The sequence below is a fragment of the Eumetopias jubatus genome, unplaced genomic scaffold (genome assembly GCF_037043125.1).
Source record: "Eumetopias jubatus isolate StellerSeaLion01/CBP00866 unplaced genomic scaffold, mEumJub1_p1.0 scaffold_7, whole genome shotgun sequence".
Taxonomy (NCBI): domain Eukaryota; kingdom Metazoa; phylum Chordata; class Mammalia; order Carnivora; family Otariidae; genus Eumetopias; species Eumetopias jubatus.
The window spans coordinates 97267867-97295786 of record NW_028274813.1 but is presented as its reverse complement, the minus strand read 5'-3'; the positions used below and the strand labels follow the sequence as shown (position 1 = coordinate 97295786).

Here is a 27920-nt window from a genome sequence, read left to right as displayed (position 1 = left end):
AATCAAGAAAAAGGCAACTTAGAAATGGTAGCAAAGTTTTCGGTATTATTTTTTACTTGTCCTTGCTCCATCTCTTCCCAGCTCTGAGGCAGTCTTGAAGTAGTAGCCCATATTGTGAGTATCTATCCCTGGATCTAGAGAGAGCAGAGCAGATCTTAATTAGAAAATTATTGTATATTTATGTTTTAACCTACTTGGGAGCTACCTGGAGGATTGACACAATATGCTCATCTCTGTTTCACTTAATTCCTAACTCACTCAGGTCAGAAAAGCAAATTATATCTCTGATAAGAATTTAAATCCAGAATATATAAGGGAGTCCTACAATTTAACAACAAAAGACAACCCAATTCAAAAATAGGCAAAGTATTAGAGATTTATTCAAAGAAGATAGACAGTAGGCAATAAGCACATGAGAAAAACACTTAACATCATTAGTCATTAGGGAAATTGCTAGGACAGCTATAATAAAAATAATGGAAAATAAATGTTAGTGAACATGGAAACAAATTGGAACCCTTAGACATTGCTGGTAGGAATGTAAAATGGTGCAAGCACTGTGGAAAACAGTTTGGCGATTCTCAAAAAGTTATACAATTACCATATGATTTAGTAATTCCACCCCTTGCTAGATACCCACAAGGATTGAAAACTGAGACTTAATCAAATATTTGTACACTAGTGTTTAATGCAGCATTATTCATTATTCATAATAGCCAAAAGGTGGAAACAATCCAAATGTCCATCAACAGATGAACAGATAAACTTTGGTGTGTGTGTGTGTGTGTGTGTGTATATATATATACACACACACACACACACACATATATATGTATACATAATATATGTTATAATATATATGTATATATATATATAATTATATATATAATAACATACATATATATATATACATAATATATATATATAGTGGAATATCATTCAGTTATGAAAAGGAATGAAGTTCTGATACATGCTACAATATGGTTGAACCTTGAAAACAATATGTTAAGGAAGTAAGCCAGACACAAGAGGATAAATACTGTATAATTCCACTTATGTGAAATAACTAGTACAGGTAAATTTATAGAGACAAAAAGTAGTTAGAGGTTACCAGGTATTAGGGAAAGGGAGGAATGAATGGTGAGTTATTACTTAAATGAGTACAACATTTCTGTTTAGAATGATGAAAAATTTCTGGAAATAGTGATAGATGGTTGTAAAACATTGTGAATGTAATTAACACCACTGAATTATATACTTAAAATAGTTAAAAATGAGAAATTTTTGTTTTATGTAATTTACCACAATAAAAAAGTTAAAGGATTAAAAAAACCCAAACTTACGGGGTTTAGCTAAAGCTGTTACTCAAGAGTAACTTATAATCTGAAATGACTAATAGAAATGAAGGCTCCATCTGGAATTATTAGAAAATGAACAGCAAATTTCCACCTGGAATGATTACAAAAAGAATGAAGAAGAACAATAAGAGCAGAAACAAATACATTAGAATGTTAGCATAAAGTGGAATCAAAGCCAAGAATTGCGCCTTTAAAAAGGCTAATAAAATTGACAACCCCTGACAAGAATGATAAAGTATAAGAGAGAATGCATGAATAAAACCAATTTTAGGAATGGATGATAGTACATCACTATAGATCATACAAATATTTGCTAGATTGTAGGATATTGTGAAAAATTTGATACAAATAAATTTGGAAATTTAGATAAATTCGTAAATAGAACATTTTACCAAACTGACTGGCACAAGTAGTAACAGAAACCTGTAACTTTATAATTAACCTTGTTCACAAAGAAACCTTCATGGCCAGTTGGTTGGTGAATTTTACCAAACGCTCAAATAATAACACCAGTCTCACATAGGTTTGCAGAGTGGAAAAAGAGGGAACAACTTCCCAGTTGATTTTAATAAGATCATTACCTAAATAAGATAAAAAAAATTATAGACTAATGTTTCTCTTGAATTTAGCTACTATAATTTGAAATTAGTATCAAATCCAGTGGCATGTGAGAAAGATATTACATCTGACTAAATTTAACTTATCCTAGGAATACAAAGTTGGTTTAACTAGAAAATCAATAAATGTAATGCATCACATTAACAGAACATAATAAAAAAACTATATGAGAAGAAGCCAATTGATATAAATCAACATCACTCTAAGATTAAAAAAAAGGATTAGGAATAAAATGGCGTTTACAGTAACATCATACTTAATGGCAAACGTTAAACACTTTATTAAGAAGACAGGGATGTTTGCTATAACACCTTCTACTAATCTTTGTATTGGACATAGTAGCCAGTGCAGTAATGCAGGAAAAGTAAATGAAAGGTGTTAGGATTGGCAGTAAAGAAATAAAACTTTAATTATTCCCAGATTATATAATTGTGTATGTAGAAAATCCCAAAGAATCTATGTATAAATTAGAAGTTCAGCAGTGTTGTTGGATGTGAAGTCAATATGCATTAACTGTATTTCTGTAAATTAGCAACAATTAGAGAATGAAATTTTTAAAATAATTTGTACAAGAGCATAAAAAATAAATACCTAATGAAAGAGGTATAAAACCTCGACACTGAAAGAAAACAAAAACAAACCATTATTAATAGTTTTTAAAGACAAATAATTGGAAGGATATACCATGTTTATTGAAGACTCAGTATTGTGAACATGTCAGTACTCTCCCAACTGATTTATAAATTCAGTATAATCCTAATCAGAATCTCAGCCATTATTGTTTATTGTGACACTTGACAAGCTGATTCTAAAATGTATATGGAAATGCAAAGTACCAAGAATGGCTAAGATGATCTTTAAGAAGACCAAAATTGGAGACTTACTCTCTAGGAGATGAAAAATTATTATAGAGCTACAATAATTATGATAGTGTGGTTTTAGCACAGAATAAACAAATGGGTCATTGGAATAGAATGGAGCAGATCTTCTCACCCAGAAAATTTAAACCCTAATGGCCTAAGGCATCTGTTATCTGTAGTGAGTTAACTAACCTCCTATCGATCTAGAACAATACCAACTATATACTATGAGAAGATTAAAATATAGTTACTCAGTCTTCTGTGCGGCTTAATTCTCTTATGGAACCCCAGTTGAGGAAGGATGGATATATTCAAAAACAGATCCATGCATAGATGCACACTTCAACTTCATGACACTGCAGGGCACTGTCACTGGCCTGGTGCTGCAGAGCATTCAGAAATGGACAGTTTTATAAAATGGTACTGGATCAATTCAATAGCCATATGTATAAAAATGAACTTGATTTTCACCTCACACTACACACAGAAATCAATTCTTGAATGACTATAGTCTAAAAGTCAATGGTGAAACGAAGTTTTGAGAGACTAATAAAAGAAAATACCTTTATGTCTGTGCAGTAGGCAACCTTTCTTAAAACATGACACAGAAGTCATTGACAATGAAGAAAAAGATTGGTGAATTAGAATACTTCTCTTTATCTAAAGAAACCACGGTGAGAGTGAGTACAGACTGGAATGAAATATTTCCAATGCATATAAGCAACAAAAGACTTGTATCAAGAAAATATAAAGAACTTTTATGCAACAATAAGAAGTAGACAATTTAGTCTAAAGATGGGCAAAAAAATATTGAACAAAAACTTCACAGAAGATGTAGAAATGACTCAAACATATGAAAAGGTCTCAGTTTCATTCTAATAATAGGGAAACAAATTAAAACCCCAATGATATATTACACACCACAAGAGTGGTTAAATTGAAAAAGAATGACAAGACTACAGAGTGCTGCTGGGATGTGTAGCGGTGTAAGCACTCTGAGTGCAAAGCTGTGCAAAGCATTGGAAAGGTGGTATTTTCTTCTACATTTGAACACAGCCTACCTGTGACTCAGAAATTTCACTCCTAGGTATATAACCAATAGAAATGGGTGTACTTGTCCTTCAAATGAAGGTCGTTTATTTGCATGTTAGTTATTTGGAATTTGATGCACTTTGTTTTGGAGAGGTAATATATATTGTGATTGGGTTCGTACATTGGTTTACAAATATTAATACCTAACTCTAACAAAAACCCTTGTAAATATATCGCAGCCTATCAGAGTAAAATATATAGACTAACCTAGAAACTTAATCCTCATTTATTATTTTTATGAAAGAAAGCAATCTTGTGTCATATATATATATACATTTACATCTACAACAGGAAGGGCAAGAAGGACACATCACAACACCAAGAATAGCTCTCCTCTTACCCATGATGACTGTCTCTTTGGAGGTATAGGGTACTTGTAAGTTGTTTATAATTAGGTGAGTGCCTCTTCTAGTAAGAATTAAGATGTGTTCGGGGCACCTGGGTGGCGCAGTTGGTTAAGCATTCGACTCAGCTCAGCTCAACCCTGTTATCTCAGGGTTGTGAGCTCAAGCCCTGCATTGGGCTCCAGGCTCAGTGCAGAGTCTGCTTCAGACTCCCTCTACTCCCCCCAGCCACTCTCTCTCTCTCTAAAATAAATAATAAACCTTAAAAAAAAAAAAAGAATTTGTGCATCCAAGTAACATCTAAGGACCCTTCCAACTCAGAATTCTCATATTCAGAATTCTGGCACATTAAAATGCAAAGTTGTATACGGTGTTTTGTTTTCCACTGTAGCTAGGGAAGGGATAGATTCAAAAGCAGTTTAGAGATTATCTGAGGGCAATCCTCATTTTTAACAGATAAGCAAACAAGCCCAGAAAAGTGAAGCAAACTTGCCCATGGTCATTCCTCTTCATCATCATCATCAAAAAATAGTTACCATTTATAGTGTTTACTATGTAACAGGTGCTTTTCTAAGCTTTTTATATGCATTAACTAATTCCCATAGCTAACCCTTCTACAGATCACAAAACCGAGGTATAAAATTTAAGCAACTCGCTTTAAACCACTCCACTCCAGTTCTTTTAGCTCGATAGCATTGGTAGCTGGACAGAAGTTTTAACCAATATTGATAAACCATCTTCTCTCTGAGTCATACTCTGGCAAAAATGTTTTTAGTGATGATTATTGGAAATAAAAGGGTTGTTTTGTGGAAAATTAATTATGCCTCATTTCATATGCATTCTGATTTTTCTTTGTGTGAAGGGAGGAAAAGATATTGTTTTCAAGGTATTTAATAATATCACAGACCTGTACCTCTGAAACAAATAATACATTATATGTTAAAAAAAAAAAAAAAGATAGCAGGAAGGGAAGAATGAAGGGGGGAAATCGGAGGGGGAGACGAACCATGAGAGACTATGGACTCTGAGAAACAAAGTGAGGGTTCTAGAGCGGAGGGGGGTGGGGGGATGGGTTAGCCCAGTGATGGGTATTAAGGAGGGCACGTATTGAATGGAGCACTGGGTGTTATGCACAAACAATTAATCATGGAACACTACATCAAAAACTACTGATGTGTAATGTATGGTGATTAACATAACATAATAAAAAAAAAAACCAAAAAAAATATCTTTTACATTTAGGAAAAAGTTCTTTTAAATTTTAGATATAGACCTTTAAAATAGTAAGAAATATGGTCCTCAATCATAAATTTCTGTCTTTTTTTTTTTAAACAGTATTGAGCTCAGGGAATTGGAGAAGAAATTAAAAGCAGCTTACATGAATAAAGAAAGGGCAGCTCAGATTGCAGAGAAGGATGCCATTAAATACGAGCAAATGGTAATCATGTTTCTGGTCATTATGTTTTCTATATTCTTAGCTTCATTTAGAAAACCAAAAATAGACCAATTTTGTGAAAATTGTCACATACTATAAAGAATTTACACTGCTAGGTTTCTTAAATACTTTTATACTTTTAAGATCCTTAAGGCACAGGAACTCATAGATTATTTAATAGTAATTTAATATTAGAGCCTTTCGGAGGCACAGAGAATGAGGTTCCTGTTTAGAATGAATAGCTATTCTCAGTAAGTCTAAGCATTCCTTGTGGTCTCTTACTGATTATTCTTTGACAAATCAATACAGTATAAGTAGTTAGTGTGATCAATAATATTTGAGAATGTTATTAAATTTTGTAGTTGTTAAATGTTTTAAAAATTAAAATATTTTATAATTTTAGGCAGGAAACTTGCCTGTGTTTTAAGTAGCTACCTCTTCTTCTCCTGTTTCTATTTTTATCCCCTTTTCTAACTCCTGACATAACTGCCAAGTTCAGGGCAAGAGTTATTCTTGGGCAAAGGAGTTTCAGACACATTTACCAGTGGTGTTATACAGTAAATGTAGAATTGGGTTTATTGAGTTAACACTTTAAACCATCATACCATCACGTGAGCCCTCATGGTCCCATGGAAAGGCTAGATGTAGATGAAAAGGTCTGACTGCAATATTACATGGTCTTGTAAGTTCTTTTCTCTTGTTTCTCTATTATTATGTAGAGCATTTTGGTGGTAGAGTTTCCTCTTTCCTAGATCCCTTTCAAAGATGTCTGTCATACAGCTATTAAAGGGAAGAGGTAGAGGTAAATGTTCTGGCTTTTAAAGTTGGTCTGAATATATTATAGGTTAAAAAGAAAAAAGCAAGCTGCAGAAAAATCAAGTTGGAGAGTAATACGTATCACGGACCATTTTTATTTTTTAAACCTGTATGTGTATATCAACCTATGTGTAGATATCAACACACACACATGTTCACACACACATACAATTAGAGGAATAATATCAAAATACTTAACCAGTGCAGTGTGATAGAGGCATCTAATATGATGAGATGCTGGCCCTAGTGATCTGTGTATGCGTGTGTGTTAGTATAGGAAAACTACTGACTGGGATTGCCTTTGGTGAGACGGGTTGTAGGACAGAATGAGGAGACTTCATTTCCTAAGCCATGTAGTTCTTTTCTAAGCTTGCAAAAATAAAGTAGAACATAAACAATGTACTCTTTGGCTAGTAGCTTGCAGTTTTACCCTGATACTTGAGGTTTCTCAAAGCAATTGTACATTTTAATCTGACTCCTTAAAGAATTGCCACTATTTTCTAAATAAAATTGGTCCATAAAAGTTAAACTGAAATAGTCCTAGCTCTTGACTAGGTGTCGAGATATCTAGGTGCCAGTTTGGGTTCTGTCTTTCTGAGCTTTAGCCTTATCTGTGAAATGAGAATATTGTATTTCTATGTGTACAGCAATGTGTACATAAATGTTTTTATCATTTCACATTTTTTTTAAAGAACCTAGTACAGCATGTGATAAGAAAATAGAAGCAGAGAAAAGTGTTTTGGTCAAGTCATATTAATAGTGTATGTGGTAAAGGCTTCAATTAGATCAGGAATGGCATTCAGCATTCATATTTTAATCTGTTTCTTCTTGTCTGATGCTATTAACCATTCTAGTGTTTGAATTGTGATCATAATGGTAAAAGGTAATAAAAATTGCCTCAATATATTTAATTTACAACTTATTTGGTTAATGATTTCAAAATGCTCAAAACAAATAAGGGGTTTAACCTAGTTAAGAAGCAAGATTGTCTCTAACTCAGAGGAAATGGTCTTGAATGAGTGAATTAAAAGCCACAGAAAACAGACATGGTGGTATATATGACTCTTTTAAGTTGAAGTGATTATAAAGGGCATTTAATAAATGAGAAATGACAGACTTCAAAGGCCAGTGGCAAGAAAAAGTTTAGGCTGGGAGAGACATAAGAGTTGCTCAGAGCTGTTTAATAGTAGACCTATCTGAAAAAGAGTACCATCCTTGCTGTAAATGGCAGCTGATACACAGTGGAGCTAAGAATTGCCTATATCAACTTTTAAATAAAAGAAAAAGAGGACTGCTGCTTTTTAAACATAGTATTAATAAAGTACTTCTAATTTTATTTGCTGTTTTTCAAATGTGGAGTTATCAGTTATCTTTATCCTGTATTTCCTTGAGACCTACTTGAAGGAATGGGAAAGCCTCTTTAGGGTTTGGACTCATCATTCAAACCCTTCAGGTGACAGTACCTTTCCTTAGCTTTTTATCTTGACAGATGAAAATATTTTATGCAGTAGGCTGTATGATATTCCATTACATATTAATAGAAATATTCTATTATACTGTGCTCACATTTGAAAACAGAAAGATGAATTTTGTTTTAATAACAGAAACGTGATGCTGAAATAGCTAAAACCATGATGGAAGAACACGAGAGAGCAATTAAGGAAGAAAGTGCTGCAGAAGACAAACGGAATAAAGTAAAAGCACAGTATTACCTTGATTTAGAGAAACAACTTGAAGAACAAGAAAAGAAAAAGCAGGAAGCGTATGAGCAGTTACTAAAAGAGAAACTCATGATTGATGAAATTGTTAGGAAAATCTATGAAGAAGATCAATTGTAAGTTTATCCCAGCTTCTTTACATGCCTAAACATTGAGATTCGATTTATCTTAAGCTTGTTTGAAGACGTAAAGCAACTGAACAGTGCCTAGTACATAGTAAGTCCTCAATAAATGTTACAGTCATATAAACTGAGATCAACTCCTGTTTATCTTTGTAAGCATAATTACCTGATAACAAATGCTTATTAAGTAACAGAATGATTAAACCTTTGTTTTGTTAAATATGCCCATATCGTGCCAGAGGACTTGTATTCTGATCATTTCTTTGCCAGACAGCTGAAGTGGAGAGTGCTGCTAGGCTTGTGTAAACAGGTTGTTGGCCTTTCTGAAATGAGATGCATAAAACTTCTTTAACAGTTTAGAGGAGAGGTATAAGTAGTATTTTACTCAGAATATTCATACCTGTCGTTATATTTAGTGGCACATAGTGGATCCTCAAAATGTTTGTGGTGTTAATGAATGAATAAACTGTAAGTAGAAAAGCTGTGGGGCGCCTGGGTGGCTCTGTCAGTTGAGCATCCGACTCCTGATTTTGGCTCAGGTCATGATCTCAGGGTCGTGAGACTGAGCCCCATGTCAGGCTCCACGCTCAGTGGGGAGTCTGCTCGAGATTCTCCTTCTCCCCTGTCCCTCCCCGCCTTGTGCTCCCTCCCTCTCTCTCTCTCAAATAAATAAATAATAAAAGCTATTTTTGCCCACATTATTATCAACTGAAGGAAATGACACATTTTTCAATATTATTTCTGTTACTATAAAACGGCACTCACTATTGCTTTTTAGGGAAAGACAACAAAAGTTAGAAAAAATGAATGTAACTCGAAGGTATATAGAAGAGTTTCAGAAAGAGCAGGCTCTCTGGAGAAAGAAGAAACGTGAGGAGATGGAAGAAGAAAACAGAAAAATCATCGAATTCACCAACATGCAGCAACAAAGAGAAGAAGATCGGATGACAAAAGTTCAAGAAAATGAGGAAAGAAAGCTACAGCTTCAGAACATGGTATTAAAATAACCACTTTAACACTAGAGAAATTCTGAAATACTTGTTATAGAATTTGTTTCCGATTAATGTTTGTGTGTTTCTTTAAAAATTTAATAGCTGACTCAGAAATTGGAAGAAATGCTGCGGCAACGTGAAGATTTGGAACAAGTGCGACAAGAATTATACCAGGAAGAACAAGCTGAAATACATAAGATGAAACTAAAAGTAAGTTTTGGAAATGGAAAGAATGATTAACATAGAGAAGAATATCATTTTGAGATGAAGCAGTAGAAAAACGGTAGATCTAAACCCCACCATATTGGTAATTACATTATGTATAAATAGTATAAACACTAAAATTAGGAGTGCCTGGGTGGCTCAGTCGGTTAAGCATCTGCCTTTGGCTCAGGTCATGATCCCGGGGTCCTGGGATTGAGCCCCACATCGGGTTCCCTGCTCAGTGGAGAGCCTGCGTCTCCCCTTCCTTCTGCCCCTCCCCCTGCTTGTGCTCTCTCTCCCTCTCTCTCTCTAAGTAAATAAAAGCTTTTAAAACAAAACAAAACAAAAACCCACTAAAATTAGAAGAAAAATTTTCAGGCTGGATAAAAAAAGCTAGACCTAGGCAGCAGTTAACAGCATAAAAGGCGTGATTCAACTGTTTTATCTATAAGAAACACAATTTAAAGGAAGACATATAGTTTAAAAACAAAAGGCTGGAGAGAGATATACTAAACACTAATCAAAAGCAAGTTAGGGTGGAAATCATGATGCTAATAAGGGTAGATTCATCTAGAGGATATAACAGCCCTAAAGGTGGATGAACCTAAATAAAGCTTCAAAATGGATGAAATAAAACTGAAAAGAGAAAGAAACAAATCTGTAATTATAGTTGAGGATTTCAATATTCCTTCTCATTAGTATATAGAATAAGTAGAAAACCACAGAATATAGTGTTGAATAATACCATATCCTGACCTCAAGTCAGGATGACTTGCCAGTTTTCTAATTGGGTTGCTTATTCATTTATTGTGGAGTTTTGAGAGTTCTTTATTCTAGATGCTAGTCCTTTGTCAGGTGTGTAGGTTTACATATATTTTCTCTTAGTCTGTAGCTCGTCTTTTCATCTTCTTAACAGGGTCTTTCTCCAAGCAAATGTTTTCAGTTTCTGTGAGGTCCAGTTTACCAATTTTAATTTTTATAGATTATAATTTGACATCAGTTCTAGGAAGTTTTTGCCTAAATCCTGAAGAATTTTTTTTCTAAAACCTTTTTACTTTTACATTTATATGTGTGATCTGCTTTTGGTTTTTCTAGTTCACCGACTTTTAATATCAGCTTTCTTGAAGTATAATTGACATATAAAATTGTAAGATATTTAAAGTATACATTATGGTGATTTATGTTTACATTGGGAAATGATTCTCTCCATCTAGTTAATTAACATCTTCTATCACCTCACATATTTATCTTTTTGATGAGAGCATTTAAGTTCTACTCTTAGCAAATTTCAGTTATACAATACAGTATTATTAACTATAGTCACTATGTTTTACATTAGATCCTCAGACCTTACTCATCTTATAGCTGAACTTTGTACCCTTTTACCAACCTCTTCCTATTTCCCCTGCCCTCCAGCTTATTATTTCTGTCTTATTATATACAAAAATTAAATGAATGAGACAAAAAAACTGAAACTACAAAATTTCTAGAAGAAAACAGCAGAAAGACTTTATGACCTTGAGAAGGGTGAAGATTTTTTAGTAGGCTAAAAAAGGCATGACCCATAAAGGAAAAAGTTAGAAATTGGGTTTCATCAAAACTAATAACTTCCTAACACTTAGGAAAATGTAAATGTAAGCTACAGTCTGGGAAACAGTATTCCCTACATGTATCTTTTTTTTTTAAATTTTATTATGTTATGTTAATCACCATACATCATTAGTTTTTTTATTATGTTAATCACCATACATTACATCATTAGTTTTCGATGTAGTGTTCCACGATTCATTGTTTGCGTATAACACCCAGTGCTCCATGCAGTATGTGCCTTCTTTAATACCCATTCCCTACATGTATCTTACAAAAACTTTTTATTCAGAATATAGAAAGAATGTGTATAACTCAATAATAGGATATAAAGAACCCAGTTTTTATCATGAACAAGAAGTCAACAAACATTTCATAAAACAAATATATGAATAGCCAATATACAGTAAATTGTTAGCTATTAGTATTTTCAATATTTTTCAGCTGTATCAAAACAGATTTTAGATATACTGTTTTATCAGGAGGAAATAGATACCATAGTATTGATATCAAAGCCAATTGCATGTATATTCTTAATGATTAACTGCATATAAGAATGTAAAATATGTACATTTCTTTTTAAGAACAACTTAATGTAATCAATTTATATATATCTAATATCAAATTACCCAAAACAGTTAAGAATAAAATGATGGATGAAGGCATAACAGGTATATATGAACAAATGAAGCAGACAGGCAAGGTCATCATCACATAAGGAGAACATCAAATGAATCCCAGATATCACAGATGAAAGGTATAATTGATAATGAAGGTTTTACAGAGTAAACATTTAATTTTCTATGAAACATTGCATTGAAGTATATAACTTTAAAAGCTATTAAATCTCCAAGGAAAATTTACTAGAATAACACAAGGGGAAATTGTGTTTAACACCACTATATTTTCATCTTTTAACTGAAAATCTAAAAATACTCTTTTCAATTATTGGTTGAAGAGGAAATCTGCAGGTAATTAAGAGGATGAGATTACTACATATCAAAATCTTATCAGATTTATAAAACTGATCTCTGAGGCAATTATTAAACAAGAAACATTGGTAAAACTTATCTAGGCAGCCAACTCAGTAACTTAGATAAACAATACAAATTCAAATATGAGGCAAGAATATGGAAGGAAATCATAAAGATTCAAGAGGAAATTTCCTAAAAGCCAGGAAAACACATTAGCATTAATTAATCCAATTACTTAGTATTGGGGGGCAAAGCTTATACTCTGGAAAAACATACTAAAAGAGAAAAGCAAAACCAAAACGAGAAGGACTAAAGGGTCTATAAAGGAAAAAGATTAGAAAATAGTGAAAGGTGGGGCGCGACTCTTGGTTTCAGCTCATGTCGTGATCTCAGGGTTGTGAGATCGTGGGATGGAGCCCCACATTGGGCTTCATGCATAGTGTGGAGTCTGCTCAAGATTCTCTCTCCCTCTCTCTCTGCCCTCCCCCCTCCACTCTCTCTAAAATAAATAAATCTTTTTAAACAAATAGTGAAAGGGTCATTCAACTGTATACTCCTAAAATGGGGAAAATATTCATGGCACAATCTTCTGCATTAAAAATATAGTGATTTCAAAAAATGTGGAAAAAGCAGACAAAATAAGATCAACAAGGATATATCCTCTATGAAAAGCTTTTCTTGGCCTGCCTCATACCCTCTTAGCCCCACGTTTGGTTTCAGTGACAGCTGTGGAGAACACTTGTGGGGGCTTACACTGACTCTGCTGACAGTTTCCTCAAGTGTGGTGGTGGGGGCTGGTGGGAGTTAACACCCTCAGGGGCATCCCTCAGCCAATAGGGGACAGAAATTAAGGGCTGAATGCTGCTTCCTGTCAACCTTTGGGACAGACTTGAAAGGTGCTCCACACATTCCTCACAAGGTCCTGGCAGGATTAAGCCACAGCTGCCCACACAGTAACCAGGTCAGTGATGCCCCCATGTGTTGACTTTTCTTCCTTCCCTATTTCTGTCTGCTTGTCCCTCGCTGCTGCTTCCTGAGATCTTCTTCTCTCATGAAATATGTATACACAAATATTTGTCTAAGGCTCTGCTTTCAGAGGAGAACCCAGACCAAGATACCTCTAAAAGTTTACAGATCAGAGTTAGTTTTATAGCAAATTATTTCAAACCTTCAGTGAATAGCTATTTCTTAAACCATAATATGGGTTGTAAAATTATGTAGTCCATATTACATATATATATAAAATCCCGATCCAGACAGATCAAAGAGTTCAGGAATATTTTTCTAGTAGAAAAAAAAAATAATGAATTGTGTTTTGTTTTGCTAACACTTCCCTGAGTTTTAGCCAGATGTCTTTACCACTGATTGCATCAGACTAAAATTTGTATGGGAGATGGATGCCAGGAGATGTGCACAGTTCATTTGGTTCAGTGTGTGTTTTCTGTGTGCAAGGTACTGTGCTAAGCTCTGGAGGAATTCTAAGCTGAGACCGTATCTGCCTTCACTGAGCCCTCTGACTTGTATAGCTTACATGGCAGATGAACACAAAATATAATATCATAAAAACACTGTGGCCAGCATCCCAAAGTAAAATAATAGATATGATATATAAAATAATAAAAAAATATCCCCTGTAGGAATTTATTCTTCCTGAGGAGATAAGGCATGGGCATATGAAATAAAATTAAATGTTGGGAAAATTAAATGGTATCAAAGGTCCAAAAGACAGATATGTAGGAATTAGAGTGATTGGAAAAGGCTTTCTGGAGGTGGGATTTGAACCAATTAGATAGAGATAAGTGAGGAAAAAGAGGTTGAATATTCAAGATAATGAGAAGGTTACTATAACTGATATTCCAGATTGACTCACTTAAAATCCACTCCTATCCTTTTTGTCTTACTTTATTATAAAGACTATAAAGTTGAAACCACATTTCTCTTCTTTTAGCTAGAATTCTTCATAGGACCTAAGTTATCTCCTAAGTTATCCCTCCACCTCAAGGTGTGAAGATAGAAGTGGACAAAGTGAAGTTGCCGTCACACGTAGAAGACCGATCATGGGGTGTAGTTTTGGTAGAGTTACCATCATGGAATTTGAGCCATGATGGTTAACTCTACCAAAAATAGATGGTAACCAAGATGGCAGCTGGTTCCCTGGCCCTCTTGGAGGTTCTCTATGCCTCCTGTTGGCCTGTGGTAAATCCCTTATAGTTTGTGTTACCTATAAAAGCCCTGCCCACACAGCTGTTGTTAAGGCAATATTTTGAATGCCCTGAGGATACGGCTTACCTCCTGGAAATTGTGTTAGAATTAGGCATGGCTGGTTACAGTTGAGAAGGAATTAAAATTTACATCAGTCCTAATCGGATAGACAATAAAGCAGAGTAGTAAAATGTTATCCATAGAATGTAGGTGTTAGATGGGTGGTCATTGTAAACATTTTTCCAATATGTTTGAAATTTTTTATTAATGAAATGTTAGGAAAATTAAAGCTTGCAGGAAAAGACCTTAACTGCGCCAAGTAAATTTGAATTTTCCCAAGAAACTTGTGATTGTCATTTCTAGGTTCTTATTCTGAAAAATATTTACCTGTGATCGGAACCACAGTTTCAGGCAAGATTCTAGAATGATTCTAGGGGGTACAAATTTCACAGACCACAGATTTAATAACTTCAGGTGTGCAAAAAAGTTTTTATATCAGCTCCTTCCAAAATATATACAAATTAAAATTTAAAAATAAAAGAAGGCAATCCAGAGGTAACATGTCCTTTATCCCAACGAGTCTTAAAAGGACAGGGAAAAGTGTCATCCTGAAAAGGCTTAATTTTTCAGTTTTATTTCATCTTGTAACACTGCACTCAAGCAAATTCTATTCACCCTTTCTTTATAAATCTGCTGTAAAGAAACAGTTACAGAATTAATCTTTATATGGATTGTTGTTTAGGAGGAAGCAGAAGAGAAATTGAGAAAGCAAAAGGAGTTGAAGCAAAATTTTATAGAACAAATGGCCCTGAAGGAATTAGTACTCCAGGCTGCAAAAGAGGAAGAGGAGACCTTTAGAAAGGCAATGCTAGCTAAGCTTGCTGAGGATGATCGGATAGAACTGATGAATGCTCAGAAACAAAGAATGAAGCAACTAGAACACAGGAGGGCTGTGGAAAAACTCATTGAAGAGCGTCGCAACCAGTTCCTTGCAGACAAAGTAAGAAAAAGTGTTGTCTTTTTTGTTATTGTCACTGAACCAACAATCAGCTGCTCATCTGTTTCTCCACTAAACATTTACCTGAGACCCTTGTATGTGCCAGATGCTGTTAGATATCTGTTGACTAATTATATGGTGTAGATATTTTCTGACCAATCATTTATTAATGCATCTAGAATATATTTATTGATGCTTTCTATGTGCTACACACTGGTTGGCTGGTGTTGAGAACATAAGTACAACTAAGTCCACGATATCTAGGAGTTTATGGTCTTGGTTAAAGAAAATATATAAAAGCAGTCATTAGAAAGACAGGCCAAGTACACGTGATAAGAATCACACAGGTATGGGCATCTTGGTGTGGTAGAGAGGACACAGGTCATGAATGCACTGGGTGCTATTTTAAGGAAAGTGACTTTATCCAGAGGTACCCACTGAAGAATTAGGTAAGCTACACGGTAAGTTCTGCCCTTGGAAAGATGACTTGAGGAGGGGTACTGGGGGGAGACATGAGGGGAGTAAGACCGGAGACCGGGAGACCAGTTAGGACATTACCATGGTAAGTCTGTGATAAGTGGGGAAAGGCCGTGCAGATGGAGAAGGGTGCCATCTGAGATGCGAGGGAGATAGACTCAATGGTGCTTGGTGGCCAGTTAGGTCCAGAGTGGGGAGAGGATTATGGCTGCTGCTTCTGCTAAATAATACTGTTGCTCCAGCTTCAGTGAGGGGGTAAGGTCCTAGCGAAAACAAAGAGAAATAGATTTCAAGGGGGGAGATAATTCCATCTTGTGTGTATTGATTCTGAGGCCCCAGGGGGAGATTTCTTAGTTGGCAATGTAGATTTCGGAGTTGGAGAGGGAACTAGGTTTGTGCCTTTGGACACATTGATTTTTCTATTTTATGTTTCATTCATAAACCTGAAATAATACTTATATAATCTGCCTCACTAGTTCGTTGAGCTTTGAGAACCAAATAAGATAATATATAAGTGGTTTGTAAACATGAACAGCTCTAAATATGAAGAGTGCAGATTAGGCATATGTATCTATTTTTAATTAATAGAAGTGGGAGCGGTAACAACAAACATTTATTGAGCGTTTAACATGTGTCATTCGCTATTCTAAGCTCATTACAAGCAAAGTGATAACTTTAAACTTTCAGCCTGTGAGTTAGGTACTGTTCTACCCCTATTTTAAGGATGTGGAAAATGAGCATAGAGAGATGATACATATATTGCTCAAGGTTTCACAGCAAGTGGCAGAGTGGGGATTAATAAGTTAACTATCGTAATGATGACCTTTTTCTGTATGGGTGGACAGGAAGAAATCTCGAGATATTCTTGTAATCAACAGATACTGACCTGCTAGGCATTCTGCTGAGTGTTGGTGAGGGAACCAAAATAAATAAAAGTAAATTCTAGTAGCTTCTAGGGTAGTGCAAAAAATAGGGTATAGATTCCCAAAAGACTCGATTATATATAAAATTATACTAAGAATACATTTCTTAAGTGTACAATGTAAACATATATAGAATTTGCTAGTTGTAATTTACTAATTGTGCAATACAGTTGACCCATGAACAGCACAGGGCTTGGGGTGCTGACCCCTCCCCCAGTCAGAAATCCACATTTAACTTTTGACTCCCCCAAAACTTAACTAATAGCCTACTGAGGAGCAGAAGCCTTACTGATAACATAAAGATTCAATTAGCACTTATTTTATATATGTATTACATCCTGCTTTCTTAAAGTAAGCTAGAGAAAACATTTTTAAGAAAATCATAAGAGAAAATACATTTATAGTACTGTATTTATTGAAAAAAAAATTACAGGTAAGGGAACCTGTGCAGTTCAAACCTGTGTTGTTCACGGGTCAACTGTACATTTATGGTAGAACCATGTGGGTTTACTTGGAAATACATAAAAGATGAATAAAAGCAGAAGGCTTTTCTAAGTTGGCAACATATGGAATTACCACAATGAGAAATTTGAATGATAGGCAAAGGAGTTTAGATATGATACAATAGGAAATTAGTGATCATAACATGGTCTTTAGCAAGAGGAGAAGATAGTAATTCAAGAAAGAGGTGATGAGGACCTGGAATAGGTTCACAGAGCAGTGGAAGAAGCAAGAAAGGGAAGAGTTTAATATTTTGAAAGGAAGAGGAGACTGGTATGACTTTTTTGGACCATGTAGGGTAGAGTGGAGGAAGGAGTCAAAATAACTCTAAGGTTTCAAATATGAGAAACTCAAATACCAAGTGCTGTTATGTTCTGAGGTGGAACAAAAAGATAAAATTACTTCAGTTTTAATCATGGTGGGTTTGAAACAGAAATGCAAATTGAAAATATCCTGAAGGCAGTTGACCCAGAGGAGCAAAGCTTAGATCAAATTTTCCTAGAAATACATATCTGGCATTAAGTAGCACAGAGAGAGAGGTTCAAGCTAAAATGATCCCTCCAAAGAATATATTATGAGAAACAATAAGGGGGCCAATCAAGTCTTGGCGAACATTCTTATTTGGGAGGAGGAGGAGGAGGAAAAAAACAATGACAAGACCAAGAGATGGTTAGAAAGGCAAAAGAATCTGGATGGTATATCACAGAAAACCAAGAGAGATCAGCTCTGTCTTTTGCCTGCTCCGTGAGGTGTTGGGATACTTTGGCTCTCCTCTATTCTTACTTATTTCACGCCATAGTTCTGTTGCCATACTTCCAGATGTCTAAATGACATAGTTGGAAATCTTGTAGGTGCCTTAGAATTTAGATTTCCAAAAGTGAACATTCCAGACAAACCTTTTCCAATTTGTGTAGCCTGAGTCTTGGTTAAAGACCACATATTCAGTTGGTCACCCGTGTCTATGACCTTGGAATCATTCCTGGATTTTTACTCATTCCTATCTAGTAATTTTTAGTCAGCCACCAAATTCTATTGACTTCACCTCAGCAATAAGTCTTACATCCAGTTTCTTTTCTTCATAACTTAGTTCAGACATTTAATACCATTCCTGTGGACTACTGAAATGGTCATCTACTGTTCTCCAGTCCATCTGCCACTAGTTACTATGGGTTTAAAAAAACTCATTATGTCTTCCTCCTGCTTAAACTTAAGTGGATTGCGGCATTAAATCCCAATTCCTTAGCTTTGATATAAACCAATCATGATTTACTCTAACCTTTAAGGGTTAACCTATAAACACCTAGCATTTTGCCTAGCATGTGGAAAATAATGTTTGTTGATTCAGTGAGGGTGAACAACACTGTCAAGCAGAGCAGTCAAGGAGGATGAAAATTAGAAGGCTTTTGAAACTGATCAGAAGGCTTTGAATACTCTTTGCCTAGAAAGAGGTAGAAACAGTGACGAACCATCCCATCTCACGGCTTACAGAGCTAATTAGAAAGCTTCTAGAAAAGTTAGCAAGACAACTGTAAATGGAAATCAGATAAAACTACCTAAAGCATAGATACTTCAAACAATTTATCTTAATTTTCTCTAATGTAAATATTCCTAGTATGAAGCTGTGTGCTTCAAGCGTCCGTGAGATTGGGTCACGTCCCAAGGGCAAGGGTGGATTTTTACGATTTTAATCCCCCATTCCTTTCTAATCCTATAAGGCTGTAACTGTTTTTTTAGATTTTAGAGATACTTTTTTTTTTTTTTTGAAGGTTTTATTCATTTGACAGAGAGAGACACAGCAAGAGAGGGAACACAAGCAGGGGGAGTGGGAGAGGGAGAAGCAGACTCCTGCTGAGCAGGGAGCCCCATGCAGGGCTCGATCCTAGGACCCTGGGACCACGACCCAAGCTGAAGGCAGACGCTGAACAACTCAGCCACCCAGGCGCCCCTTTAGAGATATTCCTAAAGTAGTATCTACAATTCTGTCTAGCTCTAAAAAATTCATATGGTTAGTCAGACAAAAATCTGAAACTCCCCAGGAAATAGTTTCCTACTACCAGCTATGCAGAATTTGTTCTAAATGGACAAATTGATTCAGACTTTTCCATACTCTTTATCCTAATTTACTATAAAAATGTTTATTAGGATATTTAATGTGTTTACCACATCCTAAGAAGAGAAATCTTGTATTCTACCCAAATTAGAGACTGTACATCATTGGACAAAAACCTAACAAGTGAGCTTTCCTCCAAACACCATAGAACTTTCTTGCATCTCCTTTTTGTAAGGAACAGATCAGTTAGGATTAGGTTTGGCTACAGGTACAGAGTACCAAATTAATAGTGGCTTAGTAGATAGGGGGAGTTTATTCTCCCACATAAAAGTCTAAAGATAGATAGGCAATTCAGGGCTGGATGGAGGCTTTTTCAGTCTTCAGGAACCAGGTTCAGCCTAGCTTTTCACTGTGGCTTCTACAGGGTATAGTCTTTATCTTCATGGTCTAAGTTGGATCTTCACCCTTCATGTTTCAAGCGGCAGATGGAAAAGGTAAAGAAGGGACAAAGTGAGTATATGAGATTGATTCTCAGAATCTGCATATGATACTTCTGCTTATATTCCATTGGCAGAAACCAAGTCCTATTTGACCACACCTGACTGTAAGGTAGACTTAGAATGTAGTTTCAGAAAAAAATTCAGGTATAACAATTCCATGGCAGATTCTATTACCCTATTTAATCTTAGAGATAACATAAATAAGAGCTGATAACGCTGATTCAGGAACAAGATGGGTGAGAGTGTCTTTTCTCAATTAGCTGTATCAATGCTGTTTCTGATTCTGTAATGCCGATCATATCATAGTCTACAAAATATTCTTATGAGAAGCACTTACAGGTTTAAGTGGCATTGGATATGGATGTGTCCTAGCATCCTTCTTTAGCTTCATCTGGTAACTATGAAGAGTTATTAGGTAATGTAAAAGCTTGCCTCCCATTGTAGAAAAATAGACATACTCTTTTCTAGTTTGCAAGACTTTGACAAGGAGTGGTCTGAAGAAATGGACCCTAAGAAACTATGGTTATTGCAAAAACAAGCTTAGCATTAATACTACTTTAATTCTAGGTAGAAATTCACTGCTTCAATGGTCTGCCCTTAGCACCCTTCCCTTTCCAATAGGATTATTTGGGTACAGCGCTGTAAGAGTTCTTTTAAGCCCTAGAACTTTTTTTTAAAAATATTTTTTAAAGCTTTTATTTGAGAGAGAGAATGAGACAGAGAGCATGAGAGGGGGGAGGGTCAGAGGGAGAAGCAGACTCCCTGCTGAGCAGGGAGCCCGATGCGGGACTCGATTCCGGGACTCCGGGATCACGACCTGAGCCGAAGGCAGTCGCTTAACCGACTGAGCCACCCAGGTGCCCCTAAGCCCTAAAATTTTTTAAAGCTGGTCCTCTCTTCCATAGTATATGGCACAGAAGCTTGGTGTGGTTATATAAGAGCATTCAGAACTCTCTCCTGAGAAACACTGATTCTTCTGTTGGAACTCCTGCTGCTACTCTTGTGCTTCATACAGGCTCTTAAAAATCTTAACATATATGGAAATATTTACCTTTTAGATATCCCTATTCTGTTTTATCCAGCTTTTGTTTTATACTGTAAGCGGCCTTCAGCACTTGGCATATGGTAAACATTACATAAATATGTGAATTAATTAGGCAATCCTTTCTTTGAAAATTTTTTCCTTGGTGATGAAGATATTGTCCTAAAAATATATACTTGCCTCCCTGAAATCCCAGGCATGACTATTTTTTTTTTAAAGATTTTTTTAATTTATTTGACAGACACAGCGAGAGCAGGAACACATGCAGAGGGAGTGGGAGAGGGCAGGCTTCCCGCCAAGCAGGGAGCCCAATGCGGGGCTCGATCTCAGGACCCTGGGATCCTGACGTGAGCCGAAGGCAGACTCTTAACGACTGAGCCACTATTGTTTTTGTAACTTCAAGGGAATAGTGACTGTAAAAGATAGAAATATGTTATATATATACTATGTAGTATTTTCTGAAGTTAGCATAAAAAATAGTTCATCAATTTTATCTAATTCACTGCGAGAATAGTTTTATTTGATGACTTCTTAAAAGATTAATGTATTCTGTGACAATAAAATTTTATTTACATTTCCAGCAACGTGAACTGGAAGAATGGCAGTTGCAGCAAAGAAGACAAGGATGTATTAATGCAATTATTGAAGAAGAAAGACTAAAACTTCTCAAAGAACATGCAACAAAGTTACTAGGATATCTCCCTAAAGTAAGTGAGATTTAACTCAAGGTATAATCTTCTTGACCTCCAATAGTGGGGATAATACATGCTAATTAGGATTTCAGAGGGCCTGGGTTTCACTTACTTCTGGCTGTTAAAAGCAGTAGTGGGATCTTAGGCAATCAGTGACACCTGTCTTTAAAATGAGAGAGTTGGTCTTGGCACATTCTTAGAAGTAGGAGCTAGATTTCCTGAATTTAAATTTTGGAAGTCTAAAACTAAAGTACCCTAAAGCAGTAGTGATACTTTGTACACTAAAGCTGATGACATACAGGAAAATCTTGTAATTGGTAACACTGCTAACAGACATGTGCTTGAACCGAGTCCCAGACAGATCTGCTTTCTAATGGGAGGTTATAAATAAGTACTAGGTAACCTGTTTTTTAAAAGTACTTCCAAAAGATAACATTTTCATGTATAAGTGAGATACATTCTGACTCTAAATGAAGTAACAATTGAGTTTCATAAGCCATATAAACATCTGGATGCATGTAAATAAAATTTCCATCCTTCAGATATAGAAATGTCATTTGATTGATTTGGAAGAATCAAGTGTGTATTTTGTTTTCAGTGCAGTGCTAAGGAAGGAGAAAGGGAAATGAGTAATTATTGCTTGTCCACAGGATGTTATAGTCTAATTGGTTGATAGGATTAATATGAAGTGATGTATTAATTTTAAAAAGACTATAAATTCTGGAGAGTTTGGGATTTAGATATTTTTAAAAGTAAATAATTGTGGAGATGGGGAGGGCCTAAAAACCTGATATAGCCCCAAATGACCTAAATTATTCTTTAGCTCCTTTAAATTATATAAGTAAATATTTAACAGCCTTTTACTGTATAAGAGAAAAGAAAAGTAAATAAAAGCATGGAGAATTTCAAAGGGCTTGCTTAGATGGCATAACTCCAAACCTGGAGCCTTTCATGCAAGATTGAAGGTTTGCTGATCAGCCATGGAAGGAGGCAAGAGCCAGTGCCTTTACCCTGACCTTGTTAAATTCTTTCTCATTCAGCCAATCCTAGCAGTGGTGACCTGCAGTAGTAAGGTAGAAGAGCCCAGATTCCTATTACAAATTCTTATACTGGAGCTGATAGATAAGTCAGGGAATCAGTCAAAGAATATTCAGTATACCTATCGAGTCATAATTTTAGAGAACAGTGATATTTTTCATAAACCTATTAAATTTCATTATCTTGGAGATAATTTCACAAATATGTAGTCTATATCTTTGTTAGTCTTACAAGCATTTGGTGAAATACTCTGGCATTTGAAGTAACCCACAAAATATTTTTCTTGTAGGGAGTATTTAAAAAAGAGGATGATATCGATATGCTTGGTGAAGAGTTTAGGAAAGTGTATCAGAAAAGGAGTGAAATTTGTGAAGCTAAGTGACACCATCAAGATTTGGTAAAACCTGGATTGTTTTTACCACTAGATGTCACTGTAACTTTTGTTTTACTAATCTATTTAGATTTTCTAAAGTGTCTCTAATTCATATTTTTCTGATAAAAAATTAAGCTACAAAATTGTTTTTAGTTAAACTCGTTCTTGTACTGATGATAATTTGAAGATCTGAGTTCTACACCACATCAGGACAGTCTATATAAATATAAATACATTAGAGGCCAAACCCAGGAGACTAACTTCTCCATACTACTCCTGCTGCTCAGAGCTTTTTCTGCATTGCCATTCAGACTACAGTTCCGTTGGTATTTGTGTTTTAGGAACTTTACTTCCGGGATTTGGCCAGCCAAAGTATCTTTTTCTTTCTACTATAAGGAAAGAGAATAGTTAAGAGTGAGGAATTTCAAAGTGCTTTATTGTCAATAAAAACTTAGAATTTGTATCAAATAAATTTATCATTTATGAACTAGAGCTGAATCTCCAGAACATAAAGTAGTTTACATTAGAGTGTAAGTGGGTCATAAGAATCAAAAGTTAAATCCTATTATTTTACAAAATATTACTTTTCTAATAATTACATATCAATTTTGTATCCCCTAAATCTGAACAGGGAATTCACTGGAGTTGCTTTGATTTCATTACCAAATATCTTCATTACTTATAAAGAGTAAAAATGTCATTAAAACTATAGTAAAATAAAATGTATATGGATCATACAGTTATACATACAAATTCTGTATACTTTAATTATAAAGTAGATCATTTATGAATTTCCCCATTCAATTGCCTTCATAAATTCCTCTTCGGTGAAGGACAGCATCTTGGCAGCTTCAATATGCATCTGCATTTGTAACAAACCAAAATTGTTTTAGTATTAAGAGTAGACTACAGAACAACAGGAAATCGATAAAAGTGTATGTATAAATATGCTGTCAAATTAATAAGCTCTGTTGGAATGTATACTCGAATTCTAGCTTGGATGACACTTTATATATAAATCTTATTATGTAATATAGATAAAATTTTGTGCCTGAGCATGTCAAAATACTAAACATATCTAAAGTACAAATAACTATTTTAGTAGAGTGGCCCAAATAATATCTATGATTTAACTGTTTTTTAAGGATAGACTCACCTTCTGCCTTTTTAAAACATCAATTAATTTTAATTGTTTCTTGAACCCTATCACTAATTCTCCTTTCTGTTTTTCTAGCTTCTTGTTTTCTGATTTTAATGCTTCAATTTTTTTGTGTTCCTCATTGGCTATATCCTGCAAAAAGAAAATCCCATATAGTCATCAGTCTTTATTGGAAAAAATTATAAAGAATATTGTCACATTAGTAATAACTATCTTTAACTGAAATATAAAATTTTATATTTTATTCTTTGCATTACTGAATAACTTTAACATTGATAACTTTTAATAATGTTCATATCTCACAGATTTTAAACATTTTAGAAATCATTCAGTTCTAATTCCAGTAATGGCAGTTTGCAGTAGACCAACTCTTCTAGGGGTAGCAAAAACATACTTGAAGGTATAGATGAGTAATCAGTAGTAAGCAGAAACTGGAGGTGATATGATCCTTGAAAAAAGGGAAGTATACTAGCTGAAGTCCACATTTCAGATGGATTCTGAAAGCATTTTCTACTTCATGGGTTCACAGGAGATAGACCTTGAGGAAAAAGTAGCAGTCTTCCCGGTCTGAGGAATAAGACAACAGGGTTGCCAGGGTGGTAGAAATCCTAGAAAGAATGGAGCCCTCAAAATTCCCTCAAATCCTTGGCAGACGCCTAAATACCCCATGTGCAGGGTGAGACCCCCTAGAAACACATGAAAGACAACAGCTGTGGTCTAAAGAGCTGAGCAGAGAATTCAGCCACAGGCCTGACAAGGGAGAGTTTGTAATCTTGGCAAAAATTATCTGAATGAGCTCTGCATCAATTTGGACAATGCAGAAAAAGGACCAGTGAACTTTGACAGGTTAGTAGAATTTAAGTACAGGAAGATCTTAAAGAAATGTTAAAGGAAGCCTTTCTTGCAAAAGGGCAATGATACCAGAAGGAAATCTGAATCTACATACACACATATAAAAAAAGTACCAGAAATAATAACATAAATATCAGTAGACTTCTTTTTTAAATAAATCTCTTTAAAAGATAATTCATAGTGATGTCACCAAGATGGCAGATTAGGAAGTTCAGGCCCTTGTCCCCCAACAAACACACATGGAAACAGTGAAGATACAGTGTAGTGTTGTGAGAAGTATAGCAGCAGTAACAACCAAGCAAACACCTAACCAAGAAATAGCCACATTCAAAATGACAGGAAACTTCATGGCATTTATGCTCATCCTTTTCCCTTACCCTCCTGGCATAATGGAAGGAAGACTTTCAATTTGTAGAAAGAAGAGTAGAACTTGCTGGTAATGTTCTGACTTGTGTGGGGAATGCTTGAGGGACTGTCTTGCCTGACTCAGAGCACTGATGGAATGGTGGCACAGTTTATATATAAGGTTGGAGGCTGCTGGAAGCAGTGGTGAGAACTGCTGCACATGGGGCCTAGAGGGGGTCTGCAGAACCATGAATGCCTAGGGACAAGAGATTATCAGGATTATTTATTGAGAAGTAAAATACAACATCTAAGGCCCTGAGAAGAAGCAGGGCTGAGATTCCTAGGAAATTAAGACATTTAAATGACAGACAAAAGAGCTTTAAGACAGAAAATACAAAATGGTAATAGGAAGTTATTCCCCATCAGTAATAACTTGAAATGTAAATAAATGAAACTTCCCCTAGATTGGATTTAAAAAATAAGATTGAACTGTATACTGTCTACAAAAGACTCACTTTAGATCTAAGGACATATATTGAAAACTGAAAGGATGAAAAAAAATACTGCATGCAAATGGTACCCAAAGGAGGACAGGGGTGGCTATAATATCAGACAAAATAGACTTTAAGTCAAAACAGTTATGAGAGACAAAAGCCATTATATAATAAAATGCTCGATTCACCAAGGAATTATAACAATTATATATGCACCAAACATCAGTTCCTAAATATACTGACAGAACTGGTGGAAGAAAAAAAAAAAAACTCTGCAATTATAGTAGACTTCAATACCTCACCTATGGATATAACAACCAGAAAGAAGAGCAATGAGAACAGTACTTGAACAACCCAACAGACCAACTGGACCCAAAAGACATATAGTACATTCCACCCAACAAAATCAAAATACACATTTTTTCCCCTAAAGATTTATTTATTTATATTAGAGAGGGAGAGAGAAACTCAAGCAGACTCTGTGCTGAGTGTACAGCCCGAGCCGATGGGGGCCCAATCTCACCATGCTGAGACTACAACCTGAGCTAAAATCATGAGTCGGCGCTCAACCGACTGTACCACCCAGGTGTGCCCAAGTACACATTTTTCTTATACATGGAACATTCTCCAAAATAAATCATGTTAGGCCACAAGTCTTAGTAAATTTTAAATGATTGAAGCCCTACAAATGGTCTTTCCTGTTCCCACTGAAATGAAACTAGAAATCAACAGAATGAAAATTGGAAAATCCATAAATATGTGGGAATTAAACAACATACTCTTAACCAATGGGTCAAAAAAGAAATCACAAGGGAAATTGAAGATATTAGAAAATATCTTCAGATAAATGACAATGAAAACACAACGTACCAAAACTTATGGGATGTAGTCAAAGCAATGCTAAGGGGAAAATGTATAGCTATAAATGCTTACATTAAAAAAGAATAAAGAGTTGTGTGCGGTTGCGCGGGCTTCCCATCCCTCACACCAGTGGCTCACTCCATATTTTACCATGCCTTTCACCCGAGACCCCTTCCAGCACCCTATGTTGGATAACGATGATAGCTTCCTGGGAAAACTCAGGGCTTCCAAGAAACTGCCATATAAGAACCCAGCTCACCTTGCTCAGCCAACAGGAACCCTGGAGTTGGCTCAGCTCAGCTCCCACAATCACCTCCATGAGGCGGGATATTTATTTTTTTGATCCTGAGATACAAAAGGATGACCTGGATTTCCGCTTAGCAGCCTTGTACAACCACCACACAGGGACATTCAAGAACAAAAGTGAGATACTCTTACACCAGGAGACCACCCAGGATACCCATGGAATCATCAAGACCCAATTCCCTGGAGAACTTTTACCCCCTCCTCCGCCACCTTCCATCACTTCCCGAGCTAACATCAGACACTGGATCAACCCTAAGAAGGAGTCTATCCACAGCATCCAGGGATCCATAGTGTCCCCTCACACTGCAGCCACCATTGGAGGCTACTCCCAAAAGAATGATGGTGGCTTCTTCTCTACCGAATGTTGACAGGTCCCTGGACTAAATTAATCATAGTGGAACATCCTGCTGCCCACCTCCATTAAATAGAATTGTGCTGGATGAAAAAAAAATAAAAGAATAAAGATCTCAAATCGTAACCCAACTTTATAACTAGAGAACTAAACCTAAAGCTAGTTGAAAATAGGAAATACTAAAGATTAGAGCAGAGATAAATGAAATAGAGAATAAAATAACAGTAGAGAAAAATCAATGAAACCAGGAGTTGGTTCTTTGAAAAGACAACAAAATTGACTTCACCCAGACTAAGAAAAAAAAAAAAAGACTCAAATAACTAACAGAAATGAAAGGGGATATTACAACTGACTTTACAGAAATAAAATTGTAAATGGAAGAGTAGACATTACAACTGAAACCACAGAAATAAAGAGGATAAGAGAATGAACAATGGTACACCAATAGACTGGATAACCTAGGCGAAATAAATTCCTAGACACTCCCAATCTACTAAAACTGAATGATGAAGAAATAGGAAATCAGTTCAGGCAATCCAAACAACTATGTAACTCATTAAGAGATTTAAGGAGTACTCAAAAACCTCTCAACAAGGAAATCCCTGAACCAGATGGCTTCACTGGAGAATTCTACCA

General features: G+C 35.5%; 2 protein-coding genes and 1 pseudogene across 2 annotated transcripts in view; 2 read left to right on the top strand and 1 right to left on the bottom strand.

Annotated features, from left to right (window-relative positions):
* Positions 1 to 22924, top strand: part of MNS1 (meiosis specific nuclear structural 1) — a 41227-nt gene extending 18303 nt beyond the window's left edge. Inside the window, exons 5-11 of the mRNA XM_028100384.2 lie at positions 5608 to 5710; positions 8128 to 8357; positions 9142 to 9358; positions 9458 to 9565; positions 15065 to 15322; positions 21394 to 21519; positions 22832 to 22924. Of these exons, the coding sequence (XP_027956185.2) occupies positions 5608 to 5710; positions 8128 to 8357; positions 9142 to 9358; positions 9458 to 9565; positions 15065 to 15322; positions 21394 to 21519; positions 22832 to 22924 (1135 nt within the window). The remainder of the gene's footprint in view (positions 1 to 5607; positions 5711 to 8127; positions 8358 to 9141; positions 9359 to 9457; positions 9566 to 15064; positions 15323 to 21393; positions 21520 to 22831) is intronic.
* Positions 12130 to 27920, bottom strand: part of TEX9 (testis expressed 9) — a 74151-nt gene continuing 58360 nt past the window's right edge. Inside the window, exons 11-13 of the mRNA XM_028100385.2 lie at positions 24072 to 24206; positions 23666 to 23777; positions 12130 to 16059 (exon numbers count right to left, since the gene is read on the bottom strand). Of these exons, the coding sequence (XP_027956186.1) occupies positions 23700 to 23777; positions 24072 to 24206 (213 nt within the window). The 3' untranslated portion in view covers positions 12130 to 16059; positions 23666 to 23699. The remainder of the gene's footprint in view (positions 16060 to 23665; positions 23778 to 24071; positions 24207 to 27920) is intronic.
* Positions 26778 to 27223, top strand: LOC114206293 (cilia- and flagella-associated protein 276 pseudogene; annotated as a pseudogene).